Source organism: Chlamydotis macqueenii, chromosome 2, assembly GCF_036417535.1.
Source record: "Chlamydotis macqueenii isolate bChlMac1 chromosome 2, bChlMac1.mat, whole genome shotgun sequence".
Taxonomy (NCBI): Eukaryota; Metazoa; Chordata; class Aves; order Otidiformes; family Otididae; genus Chlamydotis; species Chlamydotis macqueenii.
Window position 1 is genome coordinate 9,672,818 of NC_141557.1, and position 19,011 is coordinate 9,691,828.

The 19,011-nt window shown below is 36.8% G+C and overlaps 1 protein-coding gene across 1 annotated transcript in view; it reads right to left on the minus strand.

Annotated features, from left to right (window-relative positions):
• PTPRN2 (protein tyrosine phosphatase receptor type N2) overlaps positions 1 to 19,011 on the minus strand; it is a 668,183-nt gene that overhangs the window by 366,655 nt on the left and 282,517 nt on the right. Inside the window, exons 10-11 of the mRNA XM_086741882.1 lie at positions 17,325 to 17,411; positions 378 to 457 (exon numbers count right to left, since the gene is read on the minus strand). Of these exons, the coding sequence (XP_086598008.1) occupies positions 378 to 457; positions 17,325 to 17,411 (167 nt within the window). The remainder of the gene's footprint in view (positions 1 to 377; positions 458 to 17,324; positions 17,412 to 19,011) is intronic.

Here is a 19,011-nt window from a genome sequence, read left to right on the forward strand (position 1 = left end):
AAGGCTAAGATGCAATAACATGTTTGTTCCCTGGAAAAAAAGTACTGAAAAAGTGAAGGCGTTACATCTTCATTTACAAATAACCAATCTGTTTTTATGAGTTCATGAAAACAGTGAAGAGTTTTCCACTATGCTAAGCCTTGAGTACAAGTCTCTACTTAATCCATTCCTTGACAAGAAGGAATCTGAGGCAGTTTTAATTGACTCGGAGATGTTACACCTCAGTTCCCATATGTGCCACTCACCTTTCGACTCTCTCCCTCTTTAAATGTCAATCTTCTGGGAGAACGAGATGTCTCTGTGCTGTCTGTAGTGCTACTACCCACTAAATGGACACGTGGGAGGTCACAGTTTAGAAATGGAGGACAAGGACTTACCTGCTGCTTTGGCAACATCTGCAGTTGAAACGTTTTGGAGGTTTGAGTGCACTCTGAAGGTCACAGCTGGTCCCAGCACGCTGGAAGAGATTATTTAAAAATGTAGGATTCATAATCAAGAGACATGGCATAATATTCCTTATCAAAATAGGTTTTTAAAGAGAACCTATTAAGACACCATTTAGCCCTCTTCCTTTTGCTTCATTAGCTACATTTGCATACATTTTTATACCTCTTGTGGTTTCTTGTGTGTATCTTGTGCCTGTCTGAAAGAATTTCAACAACATTAACTAAACTTCAGAACACTCCTGTAAATACTATTCTTACTATGAAGATGGCAAGATGGAGGCACTGAAATTATTATGCACCCAAGTACAGCATAGATCATCACTGGAATTCAGCATCCAAAAATTACTTGTAGTTTCAAATTGTATATGTCCAATATCAACACAAGCTTAGTCGTCTTGTCACAACTCTAAGGCAGAGGGACAATAAAGAAATTCAGAAGATTTATTTTTATCATGTTCTGCAAGAACACATGGGGGGAAAAGATTTTGGACATATCTCATCCAACGGTTGATTTTGATCAGAAAGATACCACAAAGTATTTATCTTTTAACAACAGAGGTAATCACCTCCTTGAATAACTTATGAGGGGAAATTATTTGTCTCTGTGGTGACTTTTTTTTGGGTGTAGCTCGATGGTCCTTTATGGCATTAAAATCTATAAGGCATTTACAGGAAGGTACTGATTAGCCACATGAAGAATGGCAAAATATTCAAGGTTTGACAAAAAAAAAATCATTATGCATTTTAAAAGGAAAATAAATCCTTATATGTAAGGTTGCATTCATGTTCCACACATCCCAATAATATCCAACTTACATGCACATCTGATGAAAGGAATAAAGAAATTTCAGTTCTTATATCCTAAAATCATACTAACGTACATATATATGGAAAACATAAGAAAAACACACACACGCAAACATAGTAAATGTATTTTTGAAGTAAATTTCCAGATAACAAGAGACTACAGAAACTATAATGTAATAATTTACAGAGAAGAGCACAAAGACTCAACAAAGACAAAAATTAACGCTATTATAAAAGTTTACTTACATACTATGGATTATGTGAGTTCCTAAGTTTTTATTACTCATATAATCAGTGAAAATAATTACATTTATACTATGAATAATAACCTTGCTTAAAAGCTGGAACCGTATGTGTAACATGCTTTGACCTCCTACAGAGAAAGAAGTCTGAAAAATTGCTGCACAAAAGAACTTGAAAAATATTTTTGTTGCAGACCTTGAAATGAAATATTAAATTATTCTTTTACTAACATGTTAATATTTTGCATTCATATAATGGAGAGCACTTAGTGAAGTGTGCTTAATTGCATCGCATATATCCTAAAAAGAAATACCCTCAAACTTTTTCCATTTCAGGAAAAAAAAACCTAATATTAACCATAAAACTTTGCTTTGAGGTCACAAAGGGAATCAGAGTAAGACTAAGAAGCATCCTTTCAGTCTTTCACTAGCAAAGTATGCACTGTGCACATTTTATTTTGGATTTAATAGGAACTGTCATTAATCAATCATTTTTCTCTAAATACTCTTTGGAGGAGGGAGAAAAAGAAAATAGCAAGACTTTATTGCTAAAGGATGCTCCAGATGCCAAGTCATCAATGCACAAGAAATATATTTTAGTAATGTTAGGTAATTATAAAGCATTTATCAGCATCATTTAAATAATATTTTAGATTATAATACTGAACAATTGCAAAGTATATTTTATTTGAGATAAATGCTTTACAAAAATTCAAGCCATTCCCCGATTCTGTCACTAATACTGAGATAATCAACTGTAGAAGGAACTTGGGAATTTCACGATACACTGAATACAACTAATGTTGCACTGTGCTCCTTCCTGCATTGCCAGCCTAAGGGAAATGATGATTCCTCTCTGGCTGCTCAGATACTTACAGTACGATTAGGAGTTGCCTTTAAATAAAGGCACCAACCCAAAGCTGTCCCGTGACAAGGACAGGGTGAAAAAAAACAACTTTAGAGATGCCTCTCAAATCTACAGCATGTATTCCATTATAGCTGAGAACCTGGAGCCAATGTAAACTTTCAAGCACACTGCAGTTAGGCTTCGACTTTATCAGCAAAGACAGAAATTTTCCTCCCCTCCTTCCCTTGCCCGAGTTTTTTGCTCCTGTCTCTGGCCCAGACCACACTCCTCCCCTCAGCAGTCCCACTATCCCACTCACTGCAGCTATGCACTTAATGGCATCATTAAAATTGTACAGATTAAAGCTGGATCATTGCAGTGATCCAACCCAGGCAGTGAGTGGCAGGGATTTCAGCAGTATGAAGCCTGGCAGAGACCATGGCACTATTCTCTAGTGACTCCACCTGGATAATCTGGGAACACAACAGGATCCAAGTCATGTCCATTTACGCGTTGCCAGAAGCACTGGTACGTGCTCACTGCTGATGAGAAAATGTAGAGAAATAGAGAGGAAAAAATTGTGTGGAAAAAAAATTCCTTAAGCAAGTGGGATGATGTTGGGTTAACACCATTCTTTAGCAGGAAAGAAGAAATCTCAGAATCATTTAAAATACCCACTCATATATTGCTACATGGGATATTGTTTTTCTCTACTGTAGCAATCAAATGTTTGAACATAAGGAATCACCTCTGCACCATGTGAGCACAGCCTTGCCAAGAATATTTACAAAATATGGAAAATAAAGCAGCTCTCATCATAACTTTCTGCACATTGACATTCTGCTGTTTATTTAAAAGCAAACAAAAGACCTTGAGATTACTTGGTCCAAATTGCATTTCTGCTCAATGTTTTGGGAACTGACTGCTTCAGGAGCTCATAAAATGAGATTTTTCTCATGGGGGGCTTCTGGCAAATGCACTCAATAAATAAACATTTCAATAACAATAGATGTCCTTTGGGGAATTCCTCACTGTTCATTATGTGCTGGATGAGAACATTTAAACAAAACCAGTAATTATTTGACTGCAAAATATTCTTTTAAGAGACTTTTTAACAAGAGGGCAACCAGCCTGAGAAAAGGTTCGAAGACATGTAAAATGCACTCCTGATACTTCCCAACCAGGAACTTTAAATTAGATGGATGAGACCGCTTTTTCGTGTGGCTGTCAGATCCTCTGAAGCCTAGCTAATATTAATGGCAATTGTCTTTACATCACTCTAAATACAGAGGCTCACTGAAGTGCGTGCTACTGTTGATGACTTGATGAATTGCAAACAAACCATTCCCAGAGATCGAGGAGGGTGCTGCCGGTTAGCAGAGCCGTCCCTCCCGGCTGGCAGGTTGCATCATGCCAGCACTCAGCCGGCTGTGGAGGTGAAAGCAACCAGAAACATAAACCACAACACCCAGGCTGAAACGTAACCTACCTCTGAGACGTGCATCTGCTACCACTGAGATGTAAAATGTTAGGTAGTAGCATTTTTAATCTAGAAAGACAATATTTTATATCAGATTTGTTGTCTATTTGCCCCCACCCCAAGCTGTATATTGCTATAGTTACACCTATGTAAATTTGTAGTTGATTCTTGTGACATAAGTGAACTTAAACCCTCCAAAATAAAAGATTGTGAGTTTTAGAAGGCATCTGGACTATACTAACCGCACCTATCTTTTTTTTCTAGTACTTTGTTATGAGGGTTTTTTGCATGAAGGTAAGCAGGTCTGGCTTCAAGGCTAATAAACAGTCACTTCTCCCCACGCAAAATGTAATGTCTGTTGCAATGACCTGCTAAATTTATTACCTGAAATTTCCTGACTAATTACCCCCTCTGTTGGCTGTCACAACTCCTGCTTTTTTTTTTTTTTTCAATAATGTTGCCTTCAGCCATAATAGGGTTTTTTTTTTTTTAGCAAAGACATTCAAAGCATATTGCAAATTGTCACCCTTATGCTGTTGTCTTATATTCTGTTTACTAGAGATGAAATAATTACAGTGTTTATACCAAAATGACTTGAAGGTTGATTGCTGATTTAATAATATTCCCTCCCCTTGGGTTTATATTTCCTATCTGAAGGTGGGAGGGTGCACAACATGCACAGAAACAAACAATATTCTTTGTGTAAAATCAAAGTATTTCCTTTCATTAATTGTTTTACTTACTAACAATATTCTTATTATCTTTTGCCTGTCGACAAATGAATGATCTGAATAAACAGAGCTGGAGCATGATCAATATGGCAAGGTCCATATCACTTTCAAGCTGTAGGTTATAATTACATTTATGAATGACAGGATTTAAATCTCCATAAATTATGCACCAAGCTTTGCACGCCCGTTCTTCTCCCTTATGTGCGTATGCTTTAGTATTACAATATCATACAGGAGGTTTACTGTGAAATACAGTCACAGTCTACCATACCCCCTAGTGGAAACGGATTTGAGAAACAAGTGCCAACACTGTTATGTGTATTCTTGAAGATGACACATAGAGCTGATGCCAGATGGAAATGAGTTGAGCTTGCAGCTCATATTTAAAAAAATACAGCAGAGTGCAATTTCTCAAGACTGGAGGAAGATGAGGAGATTAGGATTGGATATTTCCAACATTAAACATTCTCTTAATGACCCTATTTCGTAAAACAGAGCTTGCCTTAATAAAGCTTAGATTTGAAATTAGAGTCACTACTTGTCTATATGTTCATTTCAAAATCCTTTAATCTCTGGAGGTTAAGAAAAGCAATTAGTAACGCTCCAGAGGATTGCGCAAAGTAAATTTTATTGCAGTGAAGGTAATTGTCTCAGGAAATGTTTGGTGGGCTTGAACTAATGACTTGCAATGTGTATACATTTCTGTGTTTACTGTGTTTAGGAATTTGAAGCTTATGTCCATTGTTTATATTGCACTGAAGCCTCCTTTTCACCTCAATATTGGAAAAATTAAGATGCTCATACTGCTGTAAATGTGTTATCTATTATATATAGAGGTATATAAACATGTCAAATCAAATTAATAGGAAAAAGCACATGATTAAAAGAGACGTTTTTGTAATATGGTATATTTATACAACATGATTTACAGAGTAAAGGAAATGAAGAAAATTGCAGCCACTCATTTTCATATAATACATAAATGGATTAAGAAAAATACACTGGCTATTTTGTTCTCCTGTTACTCACAGCAGATGTAAATCCATTGAGGACTTGGTTCAGGTTTCACCAAAATTTTTGACCACTGAACAAAATTTATTTTGTGAAGCACTGAGTCATACTCTATATACATTACAGAAGCAAGTACCTGACTAAACTTCAAAGATTAATGAAATCTGTGAAGGATGTATTGTGCTGACCTACTACAAAATAACTTCCCTGAATTGTTGAGTAGAGAATATTGATCATCACCCAGACTTGATACTAGAAAGGCACACATCTTTCACTCTTTAATATCTTTAGTGTTCAAAGATTTGCTTCATTTTGCACTGAACTGAACAAATGTCAATGTACAGCTGTATGTATTCTCACATTTCTATTGACATGCAGTTACTTAAAGCCAGTGATCAATTAAAAATTCTTTTTCTGTTTTAGCAAATTGAACTTCTTGAGCCCTTCTCTAGAAACTCTTAAGGTGCTCCTTAAACTGCAGAATGCCACACGGTGTTCCACAACATGCTACAATACAGCCAAAAATATATTATCTATTCATATTTATATCCTTTATATCCACTAAGCATGACCTGTTTGCAACATTTTCTACAGAAATATGGTCCTGTACCACACATATAGCTAGTATGGAGAGAGAAAGATAAAGATTTGCTGTACTAACATCACTTCTTATGTCTGACAGTGACCAAGTACTAAAGATGAAAAAGCAAAATCCCTACTAAGGAAAAGACATTAATTGCAATGCTCACTAGTTAGTGGTTGATTTTCTGTGACCACTTGCATTGCATTAGAGTGGTTTGCACCATGCAGCTGGGTGAGGTGAAACAGCTAGACCACAAAGATTAGATAGATTGAGAGTGTCAGAGCAATCACATCTTGCAAATGTAACTACATGGAAACAAAACTTAGGTCTGGATTTGATATTTGCAGTGCAGACTTACCTCTGTGAGGTACATCTACAGCCTTCATAAATCAGCTAATTATTTAAACACCTTGTACTGTCCTCTTCCCTCCCCTGAAACGATCAGTGCTGCAGAGTGACTTCATGGACCATCATTTCAGGGGGAGAGAAGAGGACCCACAAGGTGTCCACATAATTAAATGTCTTCTGACTGACACACTACTGTCATTAGAATAATTTCAAGAGTAAAGTCACAGAAAAGGGATGACTGGTCCAGAAACAGATGCTTTCCAACAACAGCAGTCCAGGTTTGGTGGGTCTCTGACACCAATCAATACTAAATTATGGACTTTTAATTAATTTAAATTAATATTTAATTTTATATTAATCATTTAATCTATATGCATTAAAATTGTGCTAAGTACACTGATATGGATTTACAGTGCAAAAGACGATGAAAGAGTATTTGAAAGATTTTACAACTTGCTTCATCTCAGGTGAATATTATTTTGCTAAGCCTACAATTTAAATGCGTTAAAAAACAGACAACACTCTACATGGAGACTGATGCTACACTCAGTTTGCCCTATTTTTATTCTTCACAAAATGGAACTTCTGGTGATTACTCAATATCTATGAATAATTTGCAGAGTTTTAAAAAAAAATTTCTATTAATCTGTCACAAGCCATGAAACTTGACATTTTCACCACGCTGAGTACATGAAAGTTGCCAGCTTTGCCTGCCATGCAAATAAGGTTCCTAATTACAGTATTTAAAAGAACAAACCATACAAGTGCTATAATTTTTTACAGCATAAGAGTATTTGGACCCTGAGAGAGTGGGAAAATGGTCTCAAAATGTTGTGACAGTGATGTTTCTTTCACTCCCCAAAGATTAAGCTAAAGGATAAAAAAGTTATGTCATTAAAAAAATGTGTTCTATTTATATTTCCATTCTTTTTTATACATTTTAGTGGTCTGCCTGGTACATAAACAGCAGTTCTAAATTTTTAGCAAGTAAGCATTCAATGCATTTTACTGCCTTGAGGTCTACTTACCCTCTGCACACCTGTGTTGTTAAGGGACTCTGTTGAAACGATGTGTAAAATCTGACTACTGGGATGATAGACACCTTATGCAGTTTGCAGAAGTGATTTTTGATAATTAATGAAGAGCATGACTCATGTGTTAGGACTTTTTGTTCAGCATGGTCATGGCTTTGATACGAGCCAGAGAGAACACAAATTTCTTTGATGAGGATTAGGCAGAACAATCAAAACAAACAAACAAAAAAACCCAACTTTACTACAGCCTCAATTCAAAAAGCTATGGAACTCTGAGTGCTACAACCAGAGCCCTCCTGCTTGCCCTCTGAAGAACCTGTTGGCTTCTCCTTCAGCTCTGAGGAGGCCAACTAGCAGATTTGTTCTTGAGGAGCTTCCTCTGCCAACTGTGAGGCAGAGACCTTTGCTTTGCAATGCAGGCACTGCAAGTGGAATTTATTGGTCACACCTACAAGGTGTATATTTGTTCTGACTTCCTTTATGGCTTCTAAGGAATACAAACCATTCCACAAGCAGGTTGTGGTGCAGCTTATAGGCCTGGATATGCAATATTTACAAGCTAGGGTGTAAAAAAAATGTGCAGAAGAATTATTTATCCTTTTCAGCTGGGTCAGCAGGTCTGTAATATTCACGTAATCCATCTATCCATCCATCCAGGTGATAAAGAGAGAGGAAAAAATGTGTGTTTGTGTACGTACGAGAATCAGGTAACAAAGAGCAGGTGGATCAAGAAAGATGTAGATATACAATTAATTTTGTGTATTCCTTATAAGCGACTATTCTTTTAAAGAAATCTCTACATGACAATCTTTTCCCATTTCTAATATCCACTATTCTATTTGTGGGCCAAGTTTTAGTTCAAGAGTGAGAATCACAGCTCTCTGTTTCTATTCTCATATCTGTGCCAAGTTCTGTGAAATGTTATATAAATTAAATGCAATGGTATACAGTCAATGACTTGCCTGAAACAAAGGAGTATATCCTGCCTACCCCACAATGTTATGAACTTTAATTTTATTTTAAAAGGAATATGATGGCATTCTCAGTCACACAGAGGGATGAGTAGTAGAAAAATACGAAGTTAAATAAAGAAAGATAAACTTCAGAAGCTCACTCATCTGTATAAACCTTTTTTTTGAGTAGGGACCTATAAGTACATGGAAATGTATCTATAATGCTGAATTTCATTCTGCTTTTGATTAAAGAGGTGTTAATCCTCTGATTTAATGAGATAAAATGCTGAATGGAAAGCCAAACTTCGTACATTTTTATTTGTAATTCTCCCTAGACTTTTCTGGTCTTTCTGATTTGTCACCTAGAATTCACAAAATGCTGCAGGCCAAAATCCTTCTTGTTATTTTAATGTATTTTTATATTTTTCTAGCAGAAAAAGTTACAGTGGCGAAGGCAAAATGATCTTGGTTATATGCACATTTATTAGAGAAAAGCACACAAAATATATTGTACTTCAGGGGAAAACGCCACAAGACTAATGCAATGCTAAGGTTGAAAAATCACTCATTGTTAAGTAAAGGAATGCATAGTTGAAACTTTCACCTTATTTTTGCTTCCTTATTTTCATTCCTTTAAAAACTGATGTATCTTTATATTATAAATTAGTTGTCAAATAAGACAATACGTACCAGAAAACACAATGTAATTTTTTATAAAAGCCTACGTGCAATGAGTTACAGCAGTGACTTTTTCAGACAATTTGTTTTCCAGACTCATTAAGTATGTGGAAAAAGTCAAGTTTGAATAAAAGTGGTTCCATTATTTCTGAGTTATGTTTTTACAACATTTTAAACAAGATTATGCCAAATCGCCTTAGTCGGTTGGTTTGCTATTTAAAATCAAAGAACAGATAACAAATATTGCTCAACTTTTTTGAAAAGTATATCTTTTTTTTTTTTTTGAGACCAAGCATGGCACAGTTCAAATTGAAATAAAAATGTTGCTTAATTTCTGGACAATAAATAGACTGGAAATAAAAAGTCGATCTATTGCTAGTTCATACTACAGCATCTCGAGGAGAGCAGAATGGATTATATATTTTTCACAAGCATAATATTCGAACATTCCTCCTAATAAATCTAAATTGCACAGATAGCACAATCTAGAATCTGCTAATCTAGAAAAAACTTTGCAAGAATATTAATCCACAGATGTTTAACATACAGCACAAGAAAAGATTAATCACACTGAATCAAGGAGAAAGGAATCATAGAGAATCTGTACAGGAGAGGAAAGTCTGCAGATACAAACCTAACAAAACACTGCTACCTGTCCCACTGCTGCCCAGTGGTTAAATAATCCTCCCTCACACTACCCTGTCTCTCAAGCTACCAGTGGTTTCCTGAGATGTTCACATTTAGAGCATACATATACCACATGTCATAATCCATCAGCATGATGAAGTGAAAATACCAAGTGTTGTTCCAGTGTTTAGGTTCTGGATGACTGAATATGATTAACTGGCTGATTGAGTTTTTCAGGTGTTAGAAAAATAACATGACAAACAATGAACAAAACCTATATAGCATGATTAGGACAGTACAGTCAATGCACGTGTTCATAATAGGTGAGGCTCGGAGCTCCACTCATCAGTCTGCCTGCCCAACACTTCTGATTTGAACGCATTCAAAGCTTCTCCAAACTTTCACCACTTGGTTTGATTTTCAGATATCTTCCTCAGCTAAAGTTCTTTTCAGTGAGATGGTTGGTTGGCTTTTCAAATTGTATTTATTCCAGCCCAACCGTTTCAGCCCTTCCTAAGAACAAGGATAATGATAGGTATTGTCTGGTTCTGTAAGGCCTTTTCTTTGAAAACACGGTAGAAGGTTTCTCTAACCCCACTACTTGAAAAGAGAGATTTGAAGTATGGCAAGAATGTGCTTGCAGCTGTCCTCATGATAAACTTTCCAAATTCAAGCTTCTGTTAGATCACTGTTTACTAATTGACACTAAGGACACACTGCAGTATAGTAGGAAAATACCACTGGTAGAACACTGGCACAGGTTGCCCAGAGAGGTGGTGGATGCCCCATCCATGGAAACATTCAAGGCCAGACTGGATGGGGCTCTGAGCAACCTGATCTGGTTGGAGATGTCCCTGCTCCTTGCAGGGAGGTTGGGCTAGATGACCTTTAAAGGCCCCTTCCAACCCTAACAATTCTATGATTCTACGAAAATTCAATCTTGGCTTACTGTGTACCTAGATGTGTTTTTTTTTCAATAGGATCCCTGACATCCAAGGATAAACAGTGGTCAAGTAGTAGAGAAGACCAATATTTTTGGGGGTCTCAACTTCATTTTTATCAGACTTCAGGAAGTATGTTGCAAATGAGGTATGGAACCATAAAGATGCTGTGGTGGTTTTGTTAGTGAGAGGGGGCCTAAGGTGGTAGCTTCTGTAGGAAACTGCTAGAAGTTGCTCCCCTTTGTTCAGTGGACTCGGCCGGGCCTAGGGCGGACCTGCTGCTGGCCAAGGCCGAGCCGATTGGTAGCAGAATGTTCTGTGATAACGCCTCTGCAATAACATATTTAAGAAGGGGAAAACAGAAAAAAAAAAGGGAGGAGAGAAGATGTGAAGAAGCTGAGTCGGGGCAGAGGCACAAAGGGGGAGGCGCAGGCCTCATGGGCCTTGCAGGCCTCACCCTCTGGCCTCTCGCCAGGCAGCCGACTGGGTCCGACTTGGTCCGGCCTGGCTGTAAGAAGTGGAGAGGAGATGAGAAGTGAATAAGATGTAAAAAAGATCCTGAGAGACATCTACCAGCCTGTTGTGAGGAATGGCTGCAGAAATCAAGGTCAGTGAAGAAGTGAGGGGGAGGAGTAACGCGGCTCCTTGCCAAAATTCCTCTGCAACTCGTGGTGAAGACCATGGTGGAGCAGGTTGTCCCCCTGCAGCCCATGGAGGTCCACGGAGGGGCAGAGATCCACCTGCAGCCTGTGGAGGACACCACGCCAGAGCAGGTGGAGGCCTGAAGGAGGCTGTGGCCCGTGGAGGGCCTGCTGGGGCAGCTGTTCTAGAGGGACTGCGCCCCGTGGAAGAGATGACCCATGCCAGAGCAGTTTCACGAAGGACTGCGGCCCGTGGGAGGGACCCCACGTTGGAGCAGAGGAGGAATGCGAGGAGTTCTTCCCCCAACGATGATACAGTGGCGTAAAACAATGCGTGATGAACTGACCGCGACCCCCATTCCCTTTTCCCCCGCCCCGTGCCACTCGGGAGGAGAGGTAGTAGAGATAATGTTAAGCCCGGGAAGAGGGAGGGGCGGGGGGAGGTTATCTTGTTCCCTGTCTCATTCTCCTGCTAATTTTAGAAATAAATGAATAGTTTTCCCCAAGACGAGTCTGTTTTGCCCGTGATGGTAACTTTAAGGATTTCTCCCTGTCCTTATCTCAAACCTCTAGCCGTTTTTCCTTATATTTTCTCTCCCTGTTCTCTCGGAAGGTGGGGGGAGTGAGAGAGAGACGACAGATGCAAAGATCCTACCATTACTTTGAATTCTGTTGGTACCATCCAGTTCTGCCTCTGATTCAGGCTCAGTTCATTTGAAGCAAAGTCATTTCAGGCAATTTTTTTTTACAGACCAAGTAGCACTGTCTAAACTGAGAGATAATTTCTGGGAGTGCTGAACACTCAGAATGCTAACTGAAGCCAACAAGATCTCTGTCTCAATAAGTGAAGTCACTTACAGAAGAGGCTGAATAAACTACACACTGAAACATCAGACTGGACACCTCATATTAGCAAATGCTTTGATGTTAACCTCTTCATGCTAACTCTAGCTCTGTATGGTCCTAATAATGCCTTATATCTCACGTGAGTTAAGTATGTCAATTCATGTTTGTCAAACGTTTTGAAAGTGTAGTGAAGAGCACCATAGCAAAAAATCAAACAAAACAAAACAAAAGAGGAGGAAATGGGTTTTCTGACCTCAAAACAGGATTTGAATAATGCGCAATAAATAAATCCTGAAGCTACACATTGAACAATGAAAATAAAATGAAACACTGAAAAGCTGCTCATTAACTGAGCATTTTATTTCCTGAATATAGAATAAGACAGAACCTTGTAGAAAAATTCATAAATGTGATGAAATATTTCAAGACTATATCATAATTAGTCCTTATGCAAAGATTGATACTTTTGGTCATCTGAAAAAAAAAAGAAAGAAAGAAAAAAAGAAAATAATGGCTTGAGTTCCATAAAAAATTATTTTTTTTTATTCTTAACACCAAAATAAAAGCATTTTCCTTATAAGCCAAGCTTAGTTAAATTTGAAACTAGTCATTATTTTGAATTTCAAAATTATAGGATTGTATTTTCAAATCACACTGCTGCAGCTGCTACAAACTTTGAAAGGTATTTTTCCACTGAAGCCTCATATAGTTTCCATACATACCTTCAGTTAATCTGAATTTTCAATTTTCATATAATAAACTATTCAAATAAAATACTGAATTCACCTCTAGTCTCAGTGTGGGTAGAGAGAGCGGTCAGGTGAAAGATGAACAACCAACCCAAGGCCTGGGAGTCTGAGCTTTAGACTCTGAAAAATCAGTGATTTGGTCTTTTAACTTAGCTTTGAGTTTACAATATAGATGCAACCAACTGTACAGGATAAGGGAATATTGGTTAAGTTTTATGGCTTTGCCATCCAGGACATTATATTAGATAATCAGAATCAGCTTTTTCAATTTGAAAACTGTATTTATATTAGCATTTGAAATTTAGCATAAGAATCCTGTTCATCCCCAACATTATAAATATAGATTATATGCTTATATAGGCAATTATTGTTAAACTTCAAAAAACCAGCAGCAGATAGAGATTAATTTCATTTTATGGATGAATATACGGTGCTCTGCTAAAGGTTTTCCACTGAAAAATTACATATGGAAATAAGTACACTTGTTGATCATGTTACCATGTCTCCTGAAAGGACAGTTCTTTGAGGACTGAGTTTAGGTACATTAGAAGGCAAAAATGACAAGGATGCCCATTAAAACGAACAGGTGGAGAAAGCCAAAGTAGCAGATAAAAAACGGGGGGAAAAGAGACACTTAGAGTGAGAGGTATTCAATGGTAATAGGGCCAAAGAGAGAAATAAGCAAGAAAAGAGAAAAAACAGTTCTTCAGCAGCCATCAGAGAATGTAAAATTCAGCTGAAAATCTCCCTCTTAACTGGACACTGAGAATGCTAGGATATGCAGTCTGAAATACTATTAAATCAGAATAGTCTGTTTTCTTTCCATACAAAGGAAACTGAAAGGAGTTGAAACAAAGGAGCTGAAAACTCCTCTTAGCAATGTTCTCAGTAAATACCCCAAGTATAAGAACATTAAATAAAAATTTAGAAATAATTCTTATTCTCATCAGAAATCAAATAAGTCATGTATGTTCTAATTTAATGGCTTTGACTATAGATTCTGAGTGTCCTTTCCACTACCCTTACAGTTGAGCTTACAAATTTTATTATCTTTATTATATTTGGATGTTTCTTGATAGTGTCTCGTGTTTGTAAGTTTACTCTATAATGTTTGAAGAACTGTAATTGCATGAAGAAGGTCAATGTTGCAGAGTGGTAAAATTATTTTTTCTTTAAATAAATACAAATCCTCCCAACACTACTACCCATCTGACTTCAGTCTATGATACCAGTCCAACAATCAATCACCAGGGGCATTGGACATCCATAATTAGATTATAAAATCATAACTATAGCCATTTTACGTCTGCTTGCATAATTACATCAGCATGCTAATATCCTTTTAATGATCTCTAATGATGTAATAAGAAATAATGGAATTTATTTGACAGCTACATAACCATTAACAAAACATATTAAGCATAACTATTACTTCCATAAAGATTCAGGCTGTATCCAAAAGTGACAGCTAACATGTTGGATCTTTTCTTCAGCACTGAAATATTTCTAATTATGAATTCCCCAAATCTATTCCCACTCATCTGCTTCACAGGGTGAGCAAAGTTTATGTCAATGCAAACTTGACAACAAACCAACTGTAGAAGAGGACTGAACGCTCTGGGAGTCAAGCCTGAGGCTATACTGTGAATTACAGGCCATCGGTTAAAGTTGGCAGGATTGTGAACGGGAGAAGATAAGATAAGCTGATTGCTACCATGCATCAACTAATCAAGAACGAGCATGGAAATCGGAAATCGGTAGGAAACCATGGCAAAAGCAATTGTTCACTTACCAAACTGCAAAGCACAGGAAAAAAACCTAAAAATATAGTGAAGAATGAAAGATATTTGCAGACAAAATCAACTAAAGGTAGTAATGCATTTGTGAAGCAGTCCCTTTAAAATTATTTTTTTTCCAGAGAAAAGGACAAGAAACTCTTAATTGAGAATTTACAGAACTTTAGAAGAACTCATGACTCACCCTCTCTCCTCAGTTCCTCTTACACTACTCCTGTTGAATGTGATGGCTTTGTTTATACTCTCAAACTAGCCCTGTGATTCCCATTAACATGTCTTTACTCTGAAATCTTTGCAGTAGTCTAAAAAATTCAGGTCTATACTGTTACTTTCTACCATTCAGAATTCTTAGAGGGAAAAGTGAGAACTGATGATTTTACACAAAGCTAATACTCAGGTCAGAATTCAAGGTAGACTTTTTTTAAAAAAAAAAACCGAATCCCTAAGTAAAAGAGTACTTTTAGATGCCAGTAAAGTAAAATAATTTAAATCACCCATGATGCCTTAGGACAAATAGAAAGCATATTTCCTGAGGGGCCTCATTTTCACACTTTGATATTCAAATGTGGATTAGGAGTAACCATGACATCATGAAGTCTTTCCTGTAACCCTTCACTATGATGCCACTCAGAAGCTAACCAGAGCCTTCAAATTCATAGTTTTGCAATCGTGGCTATGTAATGATGATAAAAGATCGAATCCAAAAAGCATTAATTCTTTGCTTGGTGAGGCCTTTTTCTAAAGCCTCTATTACTGCTATATCTACTGGCCTGCTCCACATTTCTTCAGCATTTCATGGGTATAACCTGAGTCAAAGCATCTCATTTTCTTAAGTAAAGAAATTTTATTATGGATAGATTCTTCACTAACATGAGATTTGAGATAATCTTTATTTGAAGATCTTTTAAAAAGGCAAAGACTGTGTTTGTGTTGATAGACGAAATACTTGGTCCTGTTTGGAGTTACTATCATTCAAGACACACTTAAAATACTGACCATAAAATCCAAGCACTTTTGGTACAGTCATTTGATTACAGCTTCCCTAATGTAGCACATTAAAAAAGAGAAAAGGTTGTTCATGTCTAGCTGTATCACTACAGGGATATTTTTTTTTAGAGAATGAACCTACAACCTGTCAATTGCAATGTTGTTGTGATTTATCAAATGACAAAAAAACCCACAAAAGTATCTATGTTAATAATTAGAAAGGTAGGCGAAAGTGCTCTTATACTGTAAATGAATTAGTTAATGAAGCAGAACCCATCCATTCCAGCAGAGAAATTATTCCATGAGATTACCCCTTTAAATATGCAGTAGACTTTATCTGCTAGTATTCAAAGTCAAGGTTACAAATTCTTATTACAAGGAAGACCATATAATATTGTGATTTTTTTAAATTTCAAAACTCAGTTTTCATAAAAAATGCATTTCATTAAATACAAGCACAAAGACTTTCAGCAATACAAAGATTTATTCTAGCAATCAAAATATGGGAATATTTTTCTTTTAAGCAACTAAAGCCAATGTCTGATACTTGTCAGACTTCTAAAAATATTTTCTCACCAGTAGTCTGTTTATGCCTACATTTGCAGTAATAGAAGAGGAAGAAATTTTTTTTTTTCCAGATAATAAACACTTCCCCTAAAAATGAAACATCTTCAGAGTACGGCTTAAAACACAGTATTAAATGATTAATTACATTCACTGGAACTGAAGGTTAAACAAAACCTGATGGTAACACAAGTAAGGCTGAGAAAGACGTTGCACTTCAAGGGCTAAAACAAGCAGCCTCAAACCCTCTGAAACACATGCAGGAACTGGATGCTACCAAGACATCAACTATTTTCTGTGCAACTTCTTTCCAGCAATCTGTCAAAAACCTCCCACAGCTGACCCTTCTTTTCCATGACTTTTCTATCAAACTATTTCTACATTCTGTTTTATAAAGGAAGAATTAAGTTTTGTGAAGTAAATGTTCCTACCAAAATGATTTCAGAAAATGTTAAATCTAAAAATTTTTACCTGACATGACAAATCATAACCTCCTAGTTCAGGACATTAACATGCAGAGCATTCATCAGTATGAATCATATGAAGAGAAACAGCAGCTCAACATAGCTGAACTCCCTGTGACTTGTCAAATGAGTAGCTGACCAAGCGGCATGATCTAGTGTGCCACATGCCAGACTCAAAGTCAGGGACCCAAGTTCTTATCCATCTCTGATGTCATTTTCCCCCTTCAGCAACGCTGGGTATAATGACCCTTTGGAAGACTTTCCTTACCTAGAAATCGTTAAATAAGGTTGGTAATATTTTTGCAGCACTTGGAACAGACTACTTTTTCCTACGGAAGCATAGGAAAATTTCAGGCTTTGTAATTTTTTCAAAATAATTTGTTCCTGTGTGCAGAGGACATTATAAAGATCACCATAACACTATTTTTTGTCTCTCACACACTCTCGTGAATTTTGACATTAAAGAGTAGATATTTCCTTGTAAGACAAACCATCCAAATATAATGAAAAATCCAGTAAAATAAAAAGGGGTAAAATCTGTGTACATACTTGACATCATCAAAGGCGCTCATCTGCAGCTTCAGGAGATCTGCCACTTCCTTTATTAACTCCACGCCCTTTTCCACACTCAGGGGGCTGTTGAAAGGGAGCAAGAAAACAGAGCGTTATGAAAATGGAACTCATCAATACTTGAGAGGCTAAAAGTCCCAAAAGAGTTATCACCTTGGCCTCTTAGAGTCTGAAAGCCACCACTAACTGTATTCCTGTCACATAGTGATCGTGATATCAAGGGAATTGGGATCAGGTGCTTCTTCAGGCATGATGAATCACCTGAATTTTCCAGCAATAAGACAAACAATAAGGTGTAAATGGAATTGTTAGGAAGTGTAATGGGCCCATGATGCAGCAACGAGTTCATCTCAGTCCTCAATAAAAAAATGTAATAAAGTAAAAGGACAGAAAGAGAGAAAAGGATTGACGAGACAAGGAGGGAAACAAGCAATGAAAGTCAAATTGCAGGCACAGTATCAAATGGACAAGGGAAAAGCATATTTTTAAATTCATTAGTTTTTAAAATGAATCTTTGCCCGGTGAAAGGATACAAAATTATGGATTTGAAAGTAAACAATGGAACAAGGCACACAGTCCAGCGGACACCGATTAGATACATAGGATTTAGTTTGGTGTGTGCATGCACTGCTGATGGAACTCACTTTAAATCTTTTTAACCTTTATCAATGCCACATTTACATTTTCTAATTTAGAAAACAAGTTGCAATCAAGTCTGACACAAGAGGACTGCTATCATTTAAAAAAGCACTTATCTAGATGCAAAATATATATTTGCAAAAATCTCAAGTCATTAGAATTGTTACAACCCTAAAGGCATTAAGAACACCCTGTCCCTGTTATACAGATCATACCTTGTTTAGTTGTTCAGTACTGTGGAACCAAATACAAAAGTATTAAGAAAGTAAAAAGATAAGGAAATGATATACCAGTGTCCAGTGAGAATGACAGATATAACATTATCTGTCTAAACTGTGATTATAGAATTATTCTCAACATCGTTTAAGCCTCAACGATCACGAAATTAAACCGTACAAGGTTGATCGTTGTCTGGCTTATACCATGCTAAATCAGCAACAACTTTGATGAGGCGAACCCAGGGGAAAAAAGGTTCTGCATTTTTTCCTTCAAGGATTTATAACAAGCAGGAAAAGGAGGTGTCAAAAAAAAAAAGTATGTACTGTTACACATGATCTTTTCAGCTGGACTAAGGAGAAAAAAATATTTTTTTCAAAGCTCTGTACCTAGGTTATTACTACTTTTTCACAGTGAAAGTTTTTGAATCTAATTTTATATCACAGCAATCATTGCCATGATTTTATTTATTGTCTGAAATGAGCAATGTTTGTTTATTTATTTAGTGCAGTGCATTCTGCATACACTGCCCTAAGGGCACCTCTATTTAAATAATGGGATGTTTCATGTGGATCGTGGTTAGGATGGAATTGCTCAGCCTCCCTTCATGCTACTAACCCAAAATGCTCAAGAGACCTCCTGTCACACAAGGAGAGGTAGCCCCTCAAGGCACCAGATAAATTTAGAGTTTTTCTAGACGTCTAAGACAGAAATGTTCCTGTGTGAAAGTAACAAAAGAATCTGATTGTTTCTGTAAGGAAAAAAATGTACTATAGATTATTCATAAAATCCCTATATTTCAAGGACTGAC